This window comes from Symphodus melops (genome assembly GCF_947650265.1).
Source record: "Symphodus melops genome assembly, chromosome: 8".
NCBI lineage: Eukaryota > Metazoa > Chordata > Actinopteri > Labriformes > Labridae > Symphodus > Symphodus melops.
Genome location: NC_136698.1, coordinates 25,706,186 through 25,729,628, shown reverse-complemented (window position 1 = coordinate 25,729,628; position 23,443 = coordinate 25,706,186). Strand labels below are relative to the sequence as shown.

Genomic DNA, 23,443 nt, shown 5'->3' with positions numbered 1-23,443 from the left:
GTGTCATGATATTTCATAATAATAATTCTCTTCTTCATTTAAGAGGGAAATATAAAGCTGAGTGTGCAGAGGAGGAGGAAACATAAGATGAAGAGATGTATCTATTACAGGATCTTCTGATGATTTATAATCTAACAAAGATTTTGATACATTGAACACGTTTATTCGATTCTTTAAATGTTGCTGCCAAATATGAACGTAATACAGACAAGCACCTTCAAAAGGTTTTATAATAAAAAGTTAAGACTAAAAATAAATAATTCATATTCAATTAAATTAAAATTAAGTGAAATTCGGGGGGCTTTAATCAGAAAAAAGGGCATTACAAAAACAAAGTGCAGCCTCTTTAATTAAACATGAAGAGGTTTTAAGTTCTTAACACGCTGCAAGAATATTTCTAAGTTGTCCAGCAGGGGGCAGTATTCACCCTCCTGGTTGGTTTGTGTACCTTTTATGGAGAGAAGAAGAAGAACACGTAAACAGTGCAGCTGTAAGTCCTACAGGTCACTTTTAAGTAGGTTTAACGTGATGGTAGTTTAGCATGCTTTTGTTTTAGTAGCCTCGATGGCTCCTTTGGGCGAGCTCCTCGTGGCATCATGACGTCATTGAGAAGGATCCAGTCATGTTTAGCGCTCCTGAAACAACCCTGCACGTGGAGCTGTCACACAGCAGCAGCCTGCAGACTCCTCCACACAACTCACCGTGCACCTGCAGCCAACAAGCAGCAGCTGCACCTGTCTCCTCCCTGCGTCAGAGCGTTTTCTCTCTCTGCGTGGAGGCGACACAGCTCAGATGACTCCAGCTGTGGTCAGCACACGGGATTCACTCAGGAGGAGGAGGATGAAGATGTCCTTGATGACAGGGAGGTGGAGGAGCTGTTTCAGCAGCAGGCTCCTGCAGGTATCGAGGGTCACCAAAGGGTCTTCATCGTTCACCCTGATGTGAAGTGGGGCAGCAGGAAGCAGCACCTGACCACAGGTAAGAGGAGACTGTTTGATTTGGATCCTCCTCCCTGCCCGATCTCTGCAGAGAGGATGGTGTGAGGGTCCTCCAGGATGACCTTTGCCCTCTGAGTGGCTCTTACTTTAAAAACCTCATGACCCAAAAATCATTCAAGAGTGAGTGCTAGCCTGATATTCCTCATGTGTTCATGATGCTGGAGGTTTTTTATGAAACTTTGTATGCAGCTGAGCTGATGATGGCCGAGGCTGTGGGGCTCGTCAACACCTTAGACAACTGGAGAGTGGTCGACAAGATCATCATGTCCACCAAGACACCAGAGAAGAAGATGATATTTGGCAAAGGAAACTTCCAGACTCTGACAGGTGTGCTCTGCAAATCTGTGCCCAAGTGTTTAAGTTTCTGGAAAATGTTTCCAATTACACTAAACATGAGCCATATGTCCCTTAAAAGTCTACATAAACACATTAGTTTACGATGTCATGAGCAAATGAATGAGGTGTAAGTTGCTTGTAATGTGTTAAAATAGAAACATGCATAATGTACTTGTTAAGCTTCTTGAAATAAGACATTACATCAGTGGTGTCCAAACTTTTTTTTCTTGCGGGCCAAAATTGTCGCGTTAGAATCGCTTTTTTTTGTTTTGTTTTTTTTAAATATTGGAAGGAACTTTTTGTATTTTGACCTCTTCAAAAAATAATGTACCGTAAATTCCGTACTATTGAGCGCACCTGGATATAAGCCGCACCGGCTAAAAATAAGTAAATAAATGTATTTGTAAATATATAAGCCGCACTTGATTATAAGCCGCAGGTGTCCACGCTATAACAAGAGCTATTTACACAGACGTAGGCTACCGGTAACATCCGCAAATACTGTAGCGTCCGTACGGACGTTAAAGGACGACGAGAGCGTTCAAATAATAACTTTTAATAACCCGATCACTGTCGGCCGTGACCACGCCGTTTACAGCAGAGAACAACACATAACTTGCCGTAACAATCCAACTCTCTCCCCCAGCGTTCTCTCATACAGCCACTCAACACGTTCTCGCTGGTGCATTCACTGACTCTCCACATAATCGGAATTATGAACACATTATCAACTACTGACTTTACAACATGAACCGTTACAATACGAAGCCTAGCCGACGGTGTCTGTAACACGGCTGATGAAAAAGATGACCGTAATATATTTCACAAGAAAAAGTCCATCCATTCACTGCCTCAGAATGACTTCATTACTCACTTCCTCAGTCTCTGTTGTCGCTGTCAGTGTCATCTTAACGTGCAGCAGCTCTGTTAGCTTCTTTGACAGCCAGGTCGATCGCCTTTAACTTGAAAGCTACATCATATGTATTTCTCCGTGTGTTTTCCATCATGAGGGTGCGTGCATGAAGCGCAAAATGACTGATATTAAGATCCGACGTGACGAAGTCAAATGTTTTTGCGGCAGAAGCTCATTGTCCCCCATAAAAAAATCCATGCATTAGCCGCACCGGAGTAGAAGCCGCAGTGCTCGAAGTGTGAGAAAAAAGTAGCGGCTTATAGTCCGGAATTTACGGTAAATACACAATAACTAATTGCAGTGGGAAACTGTTGTGTTCTAATTTTTTGGAAAGAATAGTCAGGCTTTTATAGGTCTCCCTCGCTAACATGAAAAAGAAAAAAAAGAACGAAATATGCCATCTGATGAGGCCTGGGGCCAAAATCTTCTGATTCTTCGATTGAAGTCAAGGGCCACAAACAATCCACTCAAGGGCCACAAATGGCCCCCGGGCCGCACTTTGGACACCCCTGCATTACATTTTACTCAATGCCACCAATGCAGGTCTTAATTTTGTTCTGTTCAATATCTTGAAATAAAATGTCAACCTGGATTGGTCTTACAAACACAGCCAGATGGTCCAACGTTAGGAGACTGATTAAAAGTTGTTCATGACATTAACATTATGGAGAGACTAATACTTTGTGTTTAGAGAGGTTGTGTTGGGAGTGAATATTTATGGACACATGAGTGACTGTGACATCTTTTCCTCGTTTGTTCAGATGTCTGTCGTTTGTTTAAAGTAAAATGAAAGTGAGGGCAACAACACCGAGCTCTTATTGAGCCGTGGCTTGGTGCATTTATCTGAGCAATGTTTGTGTCAGCATGTCTTCATTATAGATCATCTAATGGATGCTTTTCCTCCTCTGCAGAGAAAATCAGGCAAACAGCCGGAGTCACCGCTGTGTTTGTGAATGTTGAGCGTCTTTCTCCTTTATCTGAGGTGAGCTCATCTGAGGATCACTTTCTGGCTTTACGTCTGAGGTCCAAACTGCGACATTTTGCATTTAAAAAAAAACCAAAACCCTGATATGTGTGAAAAATATCTGAAATCTGAGTCGATATTTCTTATGAAGAAGTTGGAGGTGGTTCCTGAAGCTAGTTGAGAACCGCTGACCGAGAGCGCACTCTTTGTTCTGTTGTTTAAAAAGACCCATCATGATGAGCTTAGCCTTAAGAAACATTCAGCAGAGGAAGAACTTCACTTGTAGAGGCAGAAACCTCGACCAGAACCAGCCGTCTCCTCAGACCGTGTTGAGCTTTGAGAAGTGGGATATAAGATAGATCTGTATCTACAATGTCAGTAGTAAAGGTAGCAGCACGGGTAGGCTAGACATGAGATTAGCAATGACAGATGGACAAATACATGTTATTGTCAAACCCTGTGTCTTTGGATATATCAGACTGTTTAAAGTCTTAAAGTCCGAAAGAATCAGTGAATCTCTGTCGTGTAAGTCAGTAAAGCTGTAAAGATGATTTGGTTGTTTTTATCTGCTCTTAGTTTATGAAGGAATAAAAAAAGAGGAGGCTGGTCGATAAGATAAATTTGTATTCTGGGTACAAACTTCTTAAACGCATGAAAACATTCTCAGGAAGGTGTAGCAGCATCTTATTGAATCACAGTTTAAAAAGGTTTGGAAGTGAAAAACGAGAACATGAAGATTTCATGATGGGATGGAATATCTCACCAGGCACAAAACAAGTCGGCGTTATTTCCCTGATTCGTCTGGTGAACACTTGTGCTCCTCCTCACAGAGGGAGCTGGAGGAGGCCTGGGGCGTCAAGGTCTTTGACAGATACTCGGTGGTCCTCCACATCTTCCGCTGCAACGCCAGGACGAGAGAGGCCAAGTTACAGATCTCCCTGGCAGAAATCCCTCTCTTAAGGTGGCTGTGTTTTTTTGTTTTTTTTAATAATCTCATAATGCACACGCTTACTGTCTCATGGGCTTATCAAGAAAGTTCTCTGCACCATTTGAGAAAAAGAAAAGAAAAGCGTCCGTTTTTATCGTAGTTGCAAAATTCACCGCCTGTCATGTATTTTAATTTTAAATAATGTGGGCAGTAACCTCACAAAAAAAAACAGGCCTACTGTCAGCGTTCTGCATTATTTCCTATCAGTATTTATGTATTTCAAACAATTTACCAATATCACAGATTTCTATGACAAAAAAGGAAATCGATCTTCATTTTGGATTTCCAGATTTGATCAAAAACTTTAGGAGGAAAAAAACCATTAAACATTCTTTACCGTGATGTGCACAATTCCTCTCCAATATCAATGATCTCTGCTCGTCTTTAATTAATCTGATTGTTTTGAGCTGCTTGTGATGCCTTCAGGTCTCGTCTGAAAAATGAACTTGCAAACTTGGACCAGCAGGGTGGAGGAGCGAGATACATCGGTGGTTCAGGTACAGAAGCCCAACTGCTGTGTGACAGACGGTGACTGAGCTGAGCTGTGTATGAGAGCAGCTTCACTGAGGTGATGTGTTTCTTTTCCCAGGTGAGACTCTGCTGGAGGTGCAGCAGAGACTTCTCAAAGAGCGCGAGATGAAGATTCGCTCAGTGCTGGAAAAACTGCGGAAAAAGCGCCACCTTCTGCGCTCTCAGCGGAAACACAAAGAGTTCCCCATCGTGTCCGTGTTGGGATACACAAACTGCGGTGAGAGCCCGGACGCGGTGAGGGAACACTGTTTGGGGATATTGTAAACGTTCCCAGTTTCACATCTTCACGTTGCGTATGTGCAGGGAAAACCACGCTGATCAAAGCTCTGACAGGCGATGGCGGCCTCCGGCCCAGAAATCAGCTCTTCGCCACCCTGGACGTCACTGTTCACGCCGGCCAGCTGCCCAGTCGGATGACGGTTCTGTACATGGACACCATCGGGTTCCTGTCCCAGCTGCCCCACCAACTCATTGACTCCTTCTCTGCCACCCTGGAAGACATAAAACACTCTGTACGTTCCTGGTTCTTGCACCAAACACGGTGTGTGTGTGTGTGTGTGTGTAAAGTCTGACGTGTCTTCCACCCTGCAGGATCTGCTGATCCACGTCAGAGACATCAGTCATCCAGAGACGGTGAATCAGAAAGTGAACGTGCTGACCGTCCTGAAGAACCTGCAGATCCCTGACCGGCTGATGAGCTCCATGATTGAAGTCCACAATAAGACTGACCTCATTGACGAGTAAAAGAACCACTTCCTTTTCATCAGAATTTCAGAGATCTTTAGAAATTCATTTTATTCTTGACCTTTAATGTGGACGTTGAATCAGAGTTAATAGTGATCTGCAGCGTTAAATATCTCATTGTGAGCGTTGTTGCTTGCACTGCCTGTCAGAGAAAAAAACAACATGATAGCAGTAGAAAATAAAAGTATTATCTTGCTCTCAGCTACCAGATTACAGAGCCCGATGTGTTGCCCATATCTGCGTTGGAGGAGCGAGGCCTTGATGAGCTGCAGAGAGCCGTGGAAGATCAGATTGTAAAGTCGACAGGAAAACACATTTTAGATCTGAAAGTGGACCTCAGCACTCGTCAGCTCAGGTGAGCGCTGTTGAAACTCTCTCTCTCTCTCTCTTTTGAGCGTTTCGAACAAGAAGAGAACATCCATGGCGAGTGTCTTGTTTTCCTTCCACAGTTGGCTTTACAAAGAAGCAGCGGTTCAGGACGTGCAGGTGAACGCAGACGAAGGCTCAGCTGTCATCAGAGTCATCATCAGCCGCGCTGCCTACGGACGCTACCAGAAACTGTTCATGTGAAAATAGTTCAGAGGAGAGTGATCCTGCATGCTGCTGCAAACTCCACAAAACCACAAAAAACTCTTTATAAAAAAATGACTTTTTAGATTGAAACAGAATGATGTACATTCAGGCTGACATGTATAAACTGCACTTTAAAGTGAATTCAAGAAGATGGAACGTTTTCTTAATAAAAATAAAAGATGTAAAGAACCTTAGTTTGTCAGTCTTTTGTTTTTAGTTTGAATTATAAAGTACAAATAAATCAGTGACTGTATGAGAAGAGGGTAGCTTTCAAATGTGGAGTTTGGTATTTAGTCTGTTTGAGCGGAGTGAGAGGCTATGAGTCATCACCTACCTTGTATTTAAAAGCAGTTAATGGTGTGTGCATTTTGTACACTGACCGTCACACCATGTTATTAAATTAAAAGGTGTTTTTTTTAAGGACAGCTGAAGACAGACAAAAAAAGAGTCAACCCCTGACCCAGCCTGTGTAGGATCTCCATCAAGTGAACTGTCCAGCACCACACGGGTGCTAAGAAAGAAAAAAACAACAGACCACATCCAACTGTTCTCACTGAAAAAGCAAATACTGTTGACAAGTGTTTGTAGGTTTCCGCTGAATGAAAACTTAGCTTAAAGCTCTCATGATTCCCTCGAAAATCTACAAGGCCATTCAGTAAAAGTTTAACTGTTTAATTAGACAAAACAAAACAATACAGCAGAATGGTGGATGCAGCAGCTGGTTTACAAATCAGGCTCCACCAATCCGGTCCTGATCTTCTCCTTCCTCCCTCCATTCAGCAGCAGCCTCTGCATCTGACTCACCAAGCGCCATATAGTGATTGTCATTTAAAGTTCATATTTGTTTTTACCCTGAGCCTATTGAATGCGTCAGTGGGCGTGGTCAGGTGTATCACTCTTTGGCGCTGGACTCACCCAAATCACCTGACCACGCCCACTGACGCACTCACACAGACGCCCGCTGACACAAACACTCGGAAACACAGACTGCTGAGGAGCAGACAGGGGTAAAAACAAATATGAATATTAAATGACAATATGTTAATAATGTAAATATACCTTCTACATTATCGTTCACACACACTGAATTCTGATAATTTTAACATAATTAGGTGCATTTAGGCTCCTTCAGCCTGATTCAGTTTAAACTCCGATTCTCTGAACAACAGCGTTTATCACATCTTTTATTAATCACTTTTATATTGGAAAAAAAAAGAGTTTTAATCTGAAGAATCTGGCATGACACATTACAGTCATGACGGCTTACCAAGTTTTTACAATGTCCTTCAGTACGACTGAACGCTGAGCAGGACATTTCTGAGGTTACAGAGTGAGCATCTTGTAATCAAAAGGTTCAAGAAATAAATTTGATTGGTTGAAAAATATCAGAATTTTTGGTCATCATTTTTCATGAGGTAGCTGGTTGACCAGTCGAAAACCACTATCCTTATGTACACTGAATTAAAGGAGCAATATGAAAGCGATCTACTAAATTGAATCATACAATTATATTTTATTTTTTCATTTCATGCACTTAAAACAACAAACAAACAAAACAGATCAAATTAAATGATTAATGGAAAACGGACAGTATGATTAGTTAATGCAAAAAAAAGAGGATATCTTAATAACATAAGAAATGTGCTGGAGAAGCCAATTAAACCCAGAGGGGCTTGTCGAGTGGCTCTCCGAACAGGAAACACAGAAACAAATGATTAAAGTAGAATAGCTAACCAGACAACATACTCAAAATGTAAAAGAAAGCAAGTAAATGTCAAAGAAGACATAAAAAGGAAAAGGCACTTATGGCAAAGAATGATTATGATTGTGTTTTGCTTAATTGGCCAAGAAGGAAATAAATAGTTTATTTATTTTTTTAATGAGTTGAAGCCGGTGCTGTTTCTAATATAACTGGCTAAATGATTCCAACAATGAGGTCCTCTGAATCTGATGGAGAATTGTAAAAAAAAGAATTTGGGAATTGAATTGAAGTATATCTTGAAAAGTGACCTTAGCATATCAACAGACATTAAAGAGACATGCTTCCAAATAAAAAATATCTGATATTAGTTGACAGAATTAAAAAAAAGAAGAAAAGAGGTAAACTGGATCATTTGATACCCACGTACAGAAGCCCTTTGAGGACATGTCTTCATACATTTTGTTTTCCTGTGATATTAACAAATTCCATAATATTCTTGAGATCTCAACTTGTTTTTCTCATTGTGAGAAAGTTATTTTGGTTATTTTTTCTTGTGCTTTACGGGATCATTTTCATGACATGCCCTGCTGACAGCTATGTATAATACATCATTTATTATATCTTTGTTTTATTATTTTACAACTCTGGGAATATAGGATAAGTAAGTCAAGATTCAGGAAAACAACTGGGATATATCCGTTGTCGAAGGAAAACAAAGTAAACACATGTATGAGTATGTGTTCAATCGGTATCTCTAGCTATGATTTTTTAAGACTTTCTTCTGTATAAGTTTTTGGTTCAGTTTAATGACCAGAGGGCAGATGGGGAGAGGACCCACAAAGTCTCCTGCGATGATGTTGAGGCTCTCAGGACCTGAGCCGGGCGTCTGCTCCTCCAGCCATTTCCTCAAACAGTCCCAGTTACTGAAAGTTAGCGTCCGCAGAGACTGTTTGGGGTTCTTCGTGATAAAACTTCTGTCCGCTGTCAGGTTCAAACCAGAGACAAAGAAACTATCTGGAAAGAAGAAAAAACACAAAATGGAATAGAAGACCAGGAAAGCCAGATTGAAATTGTGCTGAAGTGTGAATTAAACTCACCTGGACGTCCCATCTCTTTGTGCCAGTCCAGATAACTGATCACTCCCTGTGCTGTGCGCTTGTTGGCCCACCAGTAAGGGATCGCAGGCCACAGCTCCCGATGTCTGGCTGCAGTTTGGGAGTCATAGGAGAGGATGACCTGATAACCAGACGCCCACAGACTCCTCAGGGACGGCACAGAGTCCTGGGGAGGACAGGGCTGGTTGTGTGAGACAGTGTGTTGTCTTTTTTTATACATGTATCAGTAAGTCAGCTGTTGGGGGGAGAAAAACTCACCTTCCTCGGGCAGAGTTTGGAGCCAAAGAGCTTCTTCAGGGAGAAAATGAACGCTTGATGGAGTCTGTCGTCAATTCCTTCAAAGTGACTGCAAGCGAGGATGAGAATCTCCTTTGGGTGGGACTCCAGCCAGGTGACAACAGAGGACAGAGTGCTCTGTAATCAATAAAAATTTTTATAAATTAGGCTTTTTATGAACCCAAATAAGGAGAACTCAAACAACACACATTTCGACACCACAACAACTATAGAAGTCCGAAGCAACCTATAGTTGGCTATTTTAATGTTCTTAGTAAACTCCTGTAAACTCTCTAAATTACGCAGCATCGCAGACGTCACCTCTTTTGGTCTGTTGAGACATAACTTCGACTTCTTTATGAGTCGCCAAAAGGACTTGAGAAACAACAGTATTTGCCAAACTGTGACACTGCTCTCTCGCTCCCCGACACTAAGTCACTGGTGTCCAAACTTTTTTTTCTGCAGGCCAAAATGTTCGTATTAGAATCGCTCGCATTTTTGTAAAAGCTCTCTGTATTTAGCTCAGGTTATTAAAGGGTTAAACAGCAGTCCGCTTGTTTGCAAAAATGAGGCATAGGTTCATTTTCATAGTTAACAAAAAATGCTATTTAAAAAAAGAGGGAAAAAAAACAGACATTGTACTGAACCTTTGCTTTTTTAGGAATATCTTTCAGCCCTCGCTAACGTGAAAAAGAAAAATAACTAAACATGCCATCTGAATGAGGCCTCGGGCCAAAAGCCTTCTACTTCTTCGATTGAAGACGTGGGCCACAAAAATACCCTCAAGGGCCGCAAATGGCCCCCGGGCCGCACTTTGGACACCCCTGCTTTAAGTGTTTATCTGTTCAGATCCCCATTAAATGTGCTATTCTTCCTGTCCACATTAAAAACCATCAACATGAATACAAAATGCACATTTGAAAAACATAAAGAAGCACACAAAGGTTTCAGAAAATACATTAAACTTAATGTAAATAAAACAAAAACCTCCAGACACATCATAGAGATACAATGCCCTGAGATGTGTCTTTGTGTGTGTGTGTGTGTGTGTGTGTGTGTGTGTGTGTGTGTGTGTGTGTGTGATGGAAATGTTGTAAATCATAAAGAGAAATGTGAACTGAAGTCTTGCACAGGAATGTTCACTGTAACTGTTTAAATGTGACCTGTGACCCTTTGTGTGGTTTTGTGACACACTCACTGTATTGACTGATCACTCAAGGTATTGACTGATCACTCAAGGTATTGACTGATCACTCATTGTTATCACTTCCTTCTCTGTGAATGCTTCCTTTAAATGCAGGAGGGCATGCATTCGCACCTGTCAGAGTGACAACACCCCCACAGGGACAGATAACCAGCAGCTAGCATGTTGCTCTGTGAACGCTCCTCGTCTAAAACATTAAAACCTTGAGCTGACTCAGACCTCCTTCCTCAGTTTACTTTTTATAAAACAGTAACGGCTGTAATCCTCTTATCGCCACCCTCGTCTTCTCTTGATGAAATAATTGAGTCAGTAGCTTACTTAAATATTTCATCCTGTAAATCTGATGTCACAGCTCTGATAAAGGTTTAAGAGAGGGTGACCCTATGAGCTGTTGATTGAGTAGGCTTAAGTTTGCAGTGTGAGTCGTGGTTTATACCATGACATCTCCTGTTTGTAAGACTAGATGTTTGTGCATAACTGTGTCCTGAGGCCGAAACAGGTTTATCTGCTCGCAGACTCAAGAAAGTCCAACACAACACCTATGATGGCTAACGTTATGATGTTACATAATGCTGTATGTTTTTAAATGATTATGTACATGTTTTAAAAACCAATGTGTTTTAAAAAACTTGATCTTTTTGTCTGTGTTTTTTTCCCCCAGTAATTCATTTAAGCAATGTTCACACCTCGCAGTGTTAATATGAGGGTAACACTTTTCAACCTTCCAGTGTTGAGCAAAAGAGACACTGCTTAGTGTTAATAGGTGTTATATTTTAACTCCATAAAGAGTCAATAGTATAAGTTAATGTTAACTCTCCAAAACTAGTTAAAGAACACTCTGAGGTTTGGACCCATATCAACATTTTAGAAGTGGTAATATTACCTTACCTTACCTTAAGTAAATATGACAACCTTACTATAACTAAATTACAGCATTTAAAAGTTGCGCTCACCAGAACTGTTAGATGTGTGTAGATGACATGTGTGAAGTAGAGGTCGCTGGAGGAGTCTTTGGGTTTGTGTGCGACGCGCAGATCGAAGAACCGAATCCCCATCGACAGCTGCTCCTCGATGCTTTTGTCCTGCAATGATTCATAAAACGTCGGCAGAAATATTTTTAAACCGTATAACACTGTGACAAACGTTTTATAGAAGAGAATACGTTCTTGTTATTTATAATACAATATACAATCAGATCTCAGTGAATCTCCTCTCAGAGGTCGATCATTAAAACAAAACAAGAAACCCAAAGTTAAAAATGACAACATAATTACACCTTTATTATAATCAGGACGAGTTCAGTGTCTTATAACGGCACAAATAACTTCAACACTCATTTTAATGATGGATATAAATATATACAGTATATATAAAATTATTGTTAGCAGGTAATAAGTAAGGTAATTAAACCAAAGGCTGCAACAACAGAGCAATCCACAAGAGATCCTCACACGTCTCCATAATCACCTGTGACCATAAAGTGCACCTGTACTCTCTTTTCAACTAGCTCACCTGTGTTGTTGCCCATTTAAAGATGGCCGGTCTGGTGAAGCAGTAGAAAAGTCCATCCAGGAGTCTGAAATAGTCGGACTCAGAGGGCACCAAAGGAGAGTTTATATCCAGGCAGTAACTCATGGCATCATGGCTCCCTGGAGAAAAAAAACAAAAACAAGGTTGGTAAAAACACAGAAACTTTTAACATTTCTTTTTTTTTTTTTAAACTCTATAAGAATTTAAAACATTTTGTTTTGCTACATTTGCAAATTTAAGAATCTAATAAATGATGATGCATTACAACATATTATAAGAAACAATAATCACTTATTATAAAGTGTTTGAGATTTTAAACGTCACATCTTCAATGTTACAAAAAGATACACACACACACACACACACACACACACACACACACACACACAATCAGACTAACAAACACATCAGGTGCTGTTTAGAGTAAGGATTTATTAATGCACTGACATATTTAGGGAATCAAGCAACACTAGAGAAGAATTGACGTCTAGAATAAGATTAGAAATAAAAACTCAATACAAAACGCAAACGTGAAACAGACTAAATGATGACACAAGCAGGACAAGCTGTTCAGTGTAACCTACCTGGTATGGCCAGGTGTGTGAGAGGAATGTCCCACAGCTCCTCTGGAAGAGCTGACATCCAGTGCTGGCAGCTCGGCTCCATGTCGGTCAGTCGACGTGTGAAGAAACCCGTTTAAATGAGTCTACACATGATCGATCCTGGCCTCTTCCTCTATCTGATTCCTCCACAAACTTCACCACAGAGGAGAACAAAAGGGAGGAAGAGGAGGAGGAGGAGGAGGTGAGGAAAGTTAGAATTTCCTGATTCTTCTGCTCTGACTGACACCAACTCAGCGCAGTAAAAACAACAGGACGTCTTTAGTTCATGCAGGAGTTTTAATTTACTAATAAACAAACTCAGCATAAAGAGGATATGACATTTATTTATTTCTAAATATGTTTTATCTAACTTGCCTACACGCTGCTTGTTGCCATGACGTCGGGATGGGGGCGGAGCGAGCATTAAATCAGGAAGTGTGTGTGTGTGCGCGCGCGCGCGCGCGCGCGTGTGTGTGTGTGTGTGTGTGTGTTTGTGTGTGTATGTTATGTTAAAGTTTGGCGTGTTAATGCAAAACAAAGAGGTTGAATTCTCGTGTAATAATATTTTGTGTAGGTTTATATGTAAACTCTGTTTCCACAAATGTATTTTATTATATTTATTTTAATATATTTTATTATATTTTATTTTAATATATTTTATTATATTTTATTTTGAGGTTTATCCAAATTGTGTAGCATTTAAAAACGAAATCTAAGTATTTAAAAAAAAAAAAAACTTACTTAAATATTATAAAATGTGTTTAAATTGATCAAGTTGTTAGCCTATTGCTGTATTGTTGTTTCTGTCAGTTTGGTTGTTTTAGTTTTCATTTATGCTGCTTAGTGTATTTTCTGAAATGTTCAACAGTTTAAACGCCTGTATGTGTTTATTGAATGAATAAAAGAAAAATACCTCTAAAAAGACATCCATGAAGCAGAACTTTATTAAGACCTTCAGAAAACTAAAAGAAGCAACAATAGTTGCTCTTGAAATGTCTTTGGTAAATGAAAACTATTATTATATATTATTTAAATATAAATTAGATGTAGATTTGTTTAATTTTATAATGCAAAATATATACTTTAAGAATTATTTTTACATTTATAAAACAAATAAAGGGAAAGGTTGTGTGGCTTTTATTTACATTTTAGGACTTATTTACCTGTTTTTCATCACTATTGAAATGACATGAACTGAACTGACCCCAGATTAGCAGAGTGATGATTTAAAAGAAACTATTGTGAAAGAAAGCTTTGGGGGGGAAAGCACATTTTGAAAAGGGAACACAATTGCATTTTAACCCTTTATGGACTCGTAGTTTGAAGCACCACCGACAAACAAATAAATGCTATTTTTATTTCTAATTTTCAGGATCTTAAATGCATCGTGAGGAGGGAAAAGGCTTGCACAGTCATCCTTTCAGGAAGTCTTTGCTGTATTTGTGATGTGTGGAGGCCCGAAAAATATTAGATAAAGCAGAATCAAAATGTACACCTTTGTATACTGTGTTGATTTTTATTGTTTTAAACATACTTTGGTAACTAAAACATGAAATAACGCCCATTCAATTAGAAACCAATTACTAAGAGGGAATGTATTTTATTCAATATGGCATCCTATCTTTTCTTTCTCTGTTGTTATAAAAATGCAAAGAATGTATAAAGACATGAACAAATGTATACAGTATTTTAAAACCCTGGGAAAAAAAGAAAAAAGTTTGTTTCACTCTGAAAGTCTGGGGCTGCTATCGACATTTTCCCTGGCTTCCTGTGTCTGACTTAAATGTGCCTTCACACAAATCAGTCGATGTAGAAACATTTTTAGTTCCCATCATTCTGTTGCAAGAGTGATCGTCATGGTGAGATTAAAGGAAATGTGTGAGGAACGTGAAGGAGTGAGGATGTACAAACTGAGAAGATTGATGACTTTGTCCCTACACTGTCATCATTAATTGATGAAGTTAACTCATGATGTTGTGTACTTTGTCCCCCCCCCCCCCCCCCCCACTGTCCTCATTAATTGATGATAGTGGAGGGGGGGACAAAGTTCAGTCAGATTATTAATTAAGTTAAAGTTCTGGAGGACTTGCTTTTTTTTCATCGCCATACATTGTTTTATTTTCACAACAGGTGAGTGCAGTCAAGAATACATGGGTGTATATTCTGCCGTTATGTTTATGTAGAAAATGTCCATTCTCTAAACTCACATGCTTCAGATTTTGAAGTAAGAATAAAAAATAAGAGCATGAAAACTGTCAGTCAGACTTTACACAGTAAGACAACATTCAGGGTTTTTTTAAACTTCAGTCAGTGAAAGACCTCTTCAACTAGTGCTGAAAAAAGTCCCTTTGCTTTTTTTCCCCTCAGTAGTCGTGTTAGCATCCGACATGAAACAAATAGAAAGAGAAGAGTGTGAAAACCTCTTTATTTCACTTAATGAACTGTCTGATCTGAGTGATGTTTGCATGGAGACGTGCAACACACAGGTGCAGCAACACCACTAAGATTAACACGCAGAACCAGTTTAGTGACTTTTGGATCAGAATTTAGAAAAGATGAAAAATGTACTGAAGTACAGAAACTCAAGAAAATGTTCTTCACGGTCTGATGACGAAAGATTAGAGTGAGAGATTTGCTTACAAAGGCTCATGTTTATTGGAACTTCTCCACAGGCACAGCGGTGCAGCATGTTTTTAAACCAAGGCCTAACCTGTTGGCTAAAGTGATCTATAAGTAAATCGTTGAGGATCAGGTTCATGCAAAAAAAAAAACAATTCATGCACTCTGCACATGTTTCAGGTCCTCTTTACATTCTCTTTTGAACAATATAAGTGTTACAGGTGATACAGTTGAACTATTTGCTGCCTGCTTGTCAGGACTGTAAAAGTTCGAGGCCTACATTACATCGTATGTGCTCGTTGAATAAATGCGCTGTGCTTACTCCTCTAAATGTCTACTGTAGTGGAAGATTAGTTGGATCATTATTGCTTTGGAGAACATAACACAAAACTACGTACTTAGCTAACTTGTAGAAAATGATAAAGTGCAAAAATAGTCAACTGAGTGCGAACAGACAAGTGCAGATCAAAGTACCAAGACAAACTGTATTCAAGTAGCTTCAAGGCTGAAATGTATATTTAACAGCCTTCAATGAGTGCATTAATAAATCATTCAAGTAGAATGTTTCTTTAAAAAACAAGCTTGTGTGTATATCATGCTGTGGTTCACATTTGTTTCTACAGAATAATGCAAAAATGTCGAGAAGTCACGACGACCATTTCAGTAGTTTCTCATTCAGTGCAACAACAGTCGGTACGAAGTGGCTCTCGCTGATAAAGTCCCCTGCAATGATGTTCAGAGATCCGACCCTGGAGCCAGGAGTCTGCTCTTTGACCCAGCCGAGCAGCGCCGGGTACGTGGACATCACCAAGTCCTTCAGAGACTCTGTTGGGTGTGTGCAGATGTATTTCAGGTCCTCTGTCAGATTTATTCCTGTGACAAAGAAGCCACCTGGAGCAGGAAAACACACGTGTAAAACATATTGTGGTTTCGCCTATTACAGTTAATATGCAAAAAAAAAAGAAAAAAAAAAGAATGATCAACCTGTTACCTGGTCTGCCGTGTTGTTTCCTGTGTTCAAACTCCTCAATAAGGGCCTCTGCTTTGCATTTATTTGCCCACCAGTAAGGAATATGTTGCCACAGGTCGCTGTGAGAGCTGGCCATGTTGTGTTCATAGGACACAATCACAGTGTAGCCTAAAGCCCACAGGTTTCGAAGAGTTAACACTTCCTGAAATCAACCGCAACAACAACAAAAAAGTCACACAAATTCATGCTGTCACTTCCTGTCCGTTGTTTGTTCTTCAAGCTTCTGTACTGAGTGTAATCTCTCAAAGCGCTTTACTCTCCGTACTCTGAAGTTTCTTTGACAAACTACCTGAACTGTATTTCTTTCCCTTTTATAATCTCTGCTGTTTAAAACCCTCTCTAGTGTGTTCTCAATGTAATGTCTCACTTTTAGTGACGCTCTGAAACCACCTGCAGAACTACAAGGTCCACCACTAGGGGGCGGTGTAGAGTCCTCAAGAGAGGAGGACCTGCATTCTGTCAGTCCTCCTTCTCATACAGAGCTATAAAAGAAGGAACAACAACAATATCCCCCCCATGACCTTTACCTACATACTGACGTCCATCTGTTCTCACAACACATCAAGAAATGGATTGTAAATAACCAATCATGCTCACATTAGTTATTATTTTCCTGCAAGTGTTTTCAGAATTTTAACTTTGATGATTATTAAAAACATTATTTTAAACGAAGCCTTTGTGTGGAGTTTTATGTGTGTTGTGATATGATGTGAATTTACATGTTTTATTGTATTGTACATTGATTGACCCTGTCCGGAGACTGCAGGTGGAAATTAGCAATAATCTTTTCTCTGTGAGATTAATGTTATTTCTGTACATGGTTCCTGACAACTAAACTAATAAGGAAGTTGACATTTCACACAGCTCACTACACTTTCACTTCACTCTGTTCTGTCGGCCCAGAATTCATTTGATGATTTCTAAATGAGCCTCAAATACAATAGTGTCAAAAGCTTAACACAATTCAAACAGGAGAAAACTGTGCGTTTGTCGGGGGACTATTTTTAGCTGCGCATTAGTCTGCATTTGGTGCTCTAGTGAATATTTGGGGCAGCAGGATGGTGTGTGAAGGATTGAGTCAAAACAAACTACACAGTGTGTGTCCGAAGTCATGAAGGAAAATGTCAGTCAGTACTAATTGGCGCTCACTGAAGCGCTGTTTACGGTTAAGAATGGCGCTCTATTACAGACATAAATGAGCTAAATCAAAGTATGGCTATACAAGAAAGATACTTATCATGAGGACGGATTCATGACGGAGCTGTGGTACCGTTTTGGGACACAGTTTGGAGGTGAATGTGTTGCGGATGGTTGTGAGCAGCAGCATGTGGAGCTCCTGGTTTAGGCCGAGGAAGTGGCTGAAGGAGAGGATGAGCACCTCTCTGGGATGAGCATCCAGCCACTCTCTGATCTCTGTTAAAACAGACTGTCAGAAAAAAAACCACAGGTAACTGTTTAGTCTCCTTCTACAGCATTTAATGCACATTTCACAGCCTTGTCTAAAAAGCTACTAACACACATGAAATAGTTCAAACGAGCTGGTAGGATCGTATTTTTGGCATTCACACTCAGGTCTATGTTTAGTATGACAGAGGTGTGTAACAACCTGCAGGGTCTGTTCCTTCACCACCTGTCAACTCTGCAGGAGCCAAGGTCAGCTGAAGGACACTCAAATGTATAATTTAAGCCACATTAAAGATCGTCACTCTTCCTCTGCAGCCTGTTTTGTTTCACATGTTGAGCAGGAATATCAGAACCTCTTACAAAAAGCACCCCTTAATGTTCTCTGTCGAGGTTACAGTGGACATTAAGGACTGTTTCCTGTGCAAAGATCTCATCACATTAAAGGAAATAACACTGATTTTGCACATGGTAAAAAGTGAAACTATGTCACTATAAAATAAAAAATAACAATGACTTCAGTCAATACACTTTGGTTTTGTTGCCGCTGTCAAAGTCTGATACAACGAGTATAATAAATAGAGATTGGGAGAAAATCAATCTATAATAATACTGTATAACACAATAAGATATGATAGGATACAACCGCAGACAGTGCTGTATGGTATTATGTTTCTCTATGATATAATATGATAAATACACTTTATTGTAGTGCAGTTTGAAAAGAGACAACATCAGACGAATCAAATTTCTATTTGAAAGCGTAAAAGAGCAGCGACAGAGGCTTCAGTATCTCACGATGGAGAGGAGAGTGTGATATGGTGTGGCATTGATTGTTCTCATTGTGTTTATTTTGAAAGGGTTTTTTTTGCATTGTGAGCTTTTACTTCACCTCGACAGTGAGCGTGGTGTAAACGCCGTGGTAGAAGTACAGATCCGTGGAGCTGTCGTTGGGCCTGTGTGCGATTCTCAGGTCACAGTATCTGATCCCACAGTCCAGCTGCTGCTTTATTGTGAATTCCTGCAAGACACAGGAGGCCCACGCTACATCTGAAGGCTTAAAATAAATCCATGCATTTAATATAAATGTATGCGTTCCTTTATTACCTGTGTTATGGCCCACTTGTACACAAAAGGACGAATCAGAGGTTTCATGTACTTGTCCAGCTTTTGAAGCATGTCTGGCTGAGTGAGGTCAACAGGAGATCTGTCATTCATGTCCAGACAGTAGGTTATTGCATTGTGGCTGCCTGATGGGGGGGGGGGGGGGGGGGGGCAAGATAATAAACACAAATCATCAAAAAGATGATGTTATTTTTTATGAAGAACAACAACATGAAAGCAGTGATATGTTCAGAATAGTTGTGTTGTCCTGTAACAGGTAAGGTTGTCTGCGCTTTCTTTACTCGACTGCACTCTCTGTACTCCGGGGTCTATAAATGAAATGTGTTGTGTTTTATGTAACTGTTTGGGGTAAATAAATAAGGGTGTCTCTTTGTATCCCAGTCAAACTTGTCAGGATATTTTTTTTCCCTTTATTTATTTAAGATTTTGTCTATTTGCTTGTGTGTTCTTGTTTGCTTTTACTATTCTACATTGTATGCAAAGTTTGCCTGTTTTGAATATTCAGTGAAGCATCTTGAACTTCAACTGTCATGGCTGTCTATAAACAGTGCCCTGTATAGTCTGACATTGTGCTATATAGTTACACCTCTACACCCACCAAATGTATCTATCATAACATGTGGTGCTGTCATATGGCGGGCAGCCTACCTGGGATGGCCAAGTGGTTCAGCGGGATGTCCCACAGAGCACCGGGCAGGTGAGACATCCAGCTCTCCATGGGCAGCTCTGCCAGACTCAGCTTCCTCTCTCCGGACACAAGCACCGAGGAGGACATGCTGAGCTTCAGCGCCTGCATGCAGCCCGGCAGTGAAAACACATTTAACAGTATCATGCTTCTGCAGTAACAACGGGGACTGGATTTATTATGTGCAGAAAACTTGCAGCATTTTGTTCAGTCTCACACACAGCACAGTGGGAAGTGTAGTCCTTTTTTAGCTTGCACACTTACTTGATCGGACTGCTGCTCCCTCCAACCACCAAACCCGATAAACCGGTCAGATCTCTCCAGAGAGGAACTAATCCACGGACTGACACTACAGACTCGAGCCACGAGGACTCATCCATGCCAGAGCGATAGGAAGTGTCATAGCTGTACAGGGAACATGTGTGATGTGATCCGGAGATGAAGGATGTCTCCTCACCCTGCAGTCTGGTAACCTTTTACACCTGCAGAGCCCGGGATAACGACAACAGAGGACCCGGCGCATTTCACCTCCAATCATTGATTATCCATAATGAGAGAGGATGCACGCGCACACGCATGAGGGGCCGTCGGCCCCAGGTAAGTTCCTCTGGTTCACCGGGTGTCTGTCCGTCCGGTGCAGCAGCAGAGTGCGCGGGGAGGGAGGGAGGGAGGAAGTGGGGAGGGCGGCACCGCGCCGGCTGACAGATCAGCAGATGCAGAGAGGCTCCCCTCTTAAAGAGACAACTCGCATGTTAAGTCTTTAAAGGGGAACTCCAAAAACATGCCGCATTCCTGCCCAAAGCGCTGACAAGGTGACGTCACAGTGGGTGTTTCCCATTAAACTTACCTGGGGAGATGTCAGAGCTATCATTCTTTAATGGTGACATAATAGACAACTTCAAAAACAGACAGAGTGGCCTTCAGGTCTGGAGAATAATGCCAATGAGGAAGTACAGCAAGCCTGCATTATTTACAGTGGCCACTAGGGGGCGACTCTAGTTTCCCTTTTGACATTCTCTCTGTCAAAGTTTTATTTGGCTTATTATAAAAAAAGAAATCTCAGGTTTCTGCTGAAACTCCAGATTCTCAACATTTATAATGAAAGAAAATGTCTCAAATATGTGTTTTTATTCACAAGACATGAAGTGATTATCCCTGAACACTAACTTTTTATTTCTCAGATCCCTTCTTGCTTCAGATGTGTCTTCTCCTAGACGTTTGACTTGGCTTTGGTGTCACCCTCACTCACTCACTCACTCACACACACACACACACACACACACACACACACACACACACACATTGTGTATTCATTATTTTTATTATCTTTATAATATCGGGTGTTTTTATTTTATTTGTTGCTAACTGCTAATGCTAACTGCACAGGTTTAACATATAATTATGTTTATTCTTAGTCACATAGGGGCTGCTATATCTTGTTTGGGGGATTTTGTATACAGAGGGGAGGGGGGACAGCGCGTGTGTATTGTAACTAATGTCTTGTGTCCTGCCTGTCTGTATACTGCTACTGGATGCCTTGAATTTCCCTCGGGATCAATAAAGTATCTATCTATCTATCTATCGATCTATTTTAATTTCAAAGAAAGACTAAATCCTGACCGTAGAAGCTGTTTCAATGACCATAATGGGATTATCACCACATGTAACGTTTTGGACCAGCTTCCCTCATCAGATAGATGAAGAGCGAGACAATGCAACTCCAAACAGAAAATGCAGCTGAATTCACTCAGATGTAAACAACATAACCAATTAGATTAAACACAACAACAAATTACAGACAGCAAAACTGTTCAAACCATGCAGCTGAATACAGACACTGAAAACCTCACAAAGAACAGTTTCTCCTGGTGCACATACTTAGTCTATTATTATTATTATTATTCACATGTGCATGCTCTTTGATATTTGTGTGATATTTAAAACATTATTAACCCTTTAATAAGTGCCTAGGTGAGCAATTAAGTGACTATTTTTGGTAATTTCCATACACATTACATACTGTACAGCCGCCCTTCTGCACCTCAGTCAGGTCGAGGAGCATGTGACCCTAACTCATCCAATCAGAAGAGATCACCCTATCACTGATCCTTCTATTGTGGCATTTTAACCAAATACGGTAACTTTGTCAATGTTTATTTTTGTAGATGAAATTGAAATTTTTTTGAAAAATGTTTTAACAGAAACAAAGTTATTTTATGTCCCCCAATAAAACGCAGAGGTTGAATTTTTGAATTTGAAAGTATTTCAATGAGTGCCCTATAAAGGGTTCATGTCGAGGAATCAAATCAGCTCTTTGAGTTGTCTGCTACTTTCTGCATGGTGTATCACCTATTATTTGTGTGAATGCATTCTGTTATTCCCAGTTTGACAGATTATCTTCCACATGAATATATCTGACCATTCCCCTCAAAGCTGCACAAACGTAAAGATTGTATCAACACTGACCTTTGTTCTGACTTGGACTCTGCAGGAGAGAACAGAGTAAGTTGTGTGTGTTTGTTTGTGGTCATTTGTGTTGTCAGGTCTTTTTTTTTTCTTCAGCATCTTCAGCAGGTCAATAAACTCTGAGACAGCACTAACCATAGGAACAAACTGCCCGAGGAGCACGAGGGCCAATCAAGTCCAGACTGACTGCTGATGAGGATTAAAGTGAGAGAAGAGTTTTAACCTCTCGGCCTCTCTCTTCTGATGAGATTACACACAATCAAATTAAATGCAACAACTTGAATTAATCACTTCAGTCAGGAGTACATTTCCCTTTCATTCATGTTAAACCACACGAGAGCACTAGGTGTGTTATTGATCAGTATTTATTTACGTTTGTATTTTGTTTGTTCATTCATGTGTATTATTAATTCATTGAGTAAGTTATTGTCTTTAAACTTTAAATAAATAAAATTCTCTGAATGAAGTCACATATAAACAGTGTATATACATTCATTTTATCAGTCATGTTATTATTATATTATTTTATTGATTATAAGAAAACAAATTTTTTTCAGAGCATTTCTTCTTTTATAATTTATTTTTTTTACAAATGATACATTTGTAAAAAAATGTTATGAATCTAAATTAATGACTTTATGAACTTTAAGAAATATATTTATCATATTTTCTTTTATTATTATTATTGTTATTATTATTAATAGGTAGTAGGAGTAAAGAAGTCAAAGTATTATTAAAACACAGACTGTTTTAATTTATTACACACAATATGTGAAGTGTATTCATTTAATTCTTAAATCTTTATTTTCCGTTTATTTCATGTAACCAGCTGAATATATTAAAACATATAAATGTATCTTATGTAAAAAATAAGATTGATGAATAAAGTGAAAAAGCTTTTTACTTGCAGCAAGAGTCCTGATATACATTTCATTTTTTATAATCTTCCTTTTTTTAAATCTGTTTTAAAAGGCAAACTTTGATTGTATTTGTGTATCTCATACATTGCAACAAGTCAGGAAAACATGTATTTTGCATAAACAAACTTTTACAAATAAATGTAAATTTCTTCCTTTAGCTGCGCTCACCAAAAAGAAATTTACCAAAAGTCAAGAAGGTGCATTCAGTCACCATGGTGCAGCTTTGAGGAGTAAACGACCTGCTGATCTGAGGTCTGTAGAAACTTTAAGTTCTTTTAAAAACAATCTTAAGACGTTGAGTTTCTCTCTCTCTGGCTGCTAGTTTGTGTGTGTACAGTGTGTGTGTACAGTGTGTGTATGTACAGTGTGTGTGTGTACAGTGTGTGTACATCTGGTTGGTGCATGGTCCTTGTGAGCGACCTATAGAAACAGATGAATGTATGTTTTTTGTACAGGACGGTGCATGCTCATTTTACAAATGTTTTGGTTTAAAGTGAGCTCTTGAATCCACTTAATCATTCATTATTATTTTTAATGAGGTTTTATTGTGTTTTTTTGTTGTGCATCTTTTTCTTCTGTAAAGCTCAGTGGGTTTACATTTGTATGAAATGTGCTATACAAATAAAATGTGATTGTTGTGCATGCTGCTGTGGCTCGCTGACTGGATTGATCTCAAACAATCAGTGTTATAAATAAAACCTCTGCTGCTACCTGAGGAGCT

The 23,443-nt window shown here is 39.7% G+C and overlaps 3 protein-coding genes across 3 annotated transcripts; 1 reads left to right on the top strand and 2 right to left on the bottom strand.

Annotated features, from left to right (window-relative positions):
• Positions 1-411: 411 nt before the first annotated feature.
• On the top strand, positions 412-6,241 carry gtpbp6 (GTP binding protein 6 (putative)). The gene is made up of 10 exons (XM_079349702.1): positions 412-978; positions 1,188-1,325; positions 3,159-3,229; positions 4,042-4,172; positions 4,626-4,696; positions 4,789-4,947; positions 5,034-5,242; positions 5,322-5,470; positions 5,677-5,829; positions 5,924-6,241. The coding sequence occupies exons 1-10, from the start codon at positions 597-599 to the stop codon at positions 6,042-6,044; spliced, it is 1,584 nt and encodes a 527-aa protein (XP_079205828.1). The 5' UTR covers positions 412-596; the 3' UTR covers positions 6,045-6,241.
• An 819-nt stretch (positions 6,242-7,060) lies between these two features.
• plcxd1.2 (phospholipase C, X domain containing 1, tandem duplicate 2) lies at positions 7,061-12,866 on the bottom strand. Its single transcript, XM_079350373.1, has 6 exons — positions 12,459-12,866; positions 11,857-11,993; positions 11,298-11,426; positions 9,123-9,278; positions 8,847-9,030; positions 7,061-8,763 (listed from the first exon to the last, which is right to left on the bottom strand). Exons 1-6 carry the CDS (start codon positions 12,538-12,540, stop codon positions 8,504-8,506), a joined length of 948 nt encoding a protein of 315 aa, XP_079206499.1. The 5' UTR covers positions 12,541-12,866; the 3' UTR covers positions 7,061-8,503.
• A 1,975-nt stretch (positions 12,867-14,841) lies between these two features.
• Positions 14,842-20,121, bottom strand: plcxd1.1 (phosphatidylinositol-specific phospholipase C, X domain containing 1, tandem duplicate 1). The gene is made up of 7 exons (XM_079350036.1): positions 19,601-20,121; positions 19,300-19,441; positions 18,634-18,776; positions 18,419-18,547; positions 17,396-17,551; positions 16,087-16,267; positions 14,842-15,986 (listed from the first exon to the last, which is right to left on the bottom strand). Exons 2-7 carry the CDS (start codon positions 19,424-19,426, stop codon positions 15,742-15,744), a joined length of 981 nt encoding a protein of 326 aa, XP_079206162.1. The 5' UTR covers positions 19,427-19,441; positions 19,601-20,121; the 3' UTR covers positions 14,842-15,741.
• Between the last annotated feature and the right edge of the window lie 3,322 nt (positions 20,122-23,443).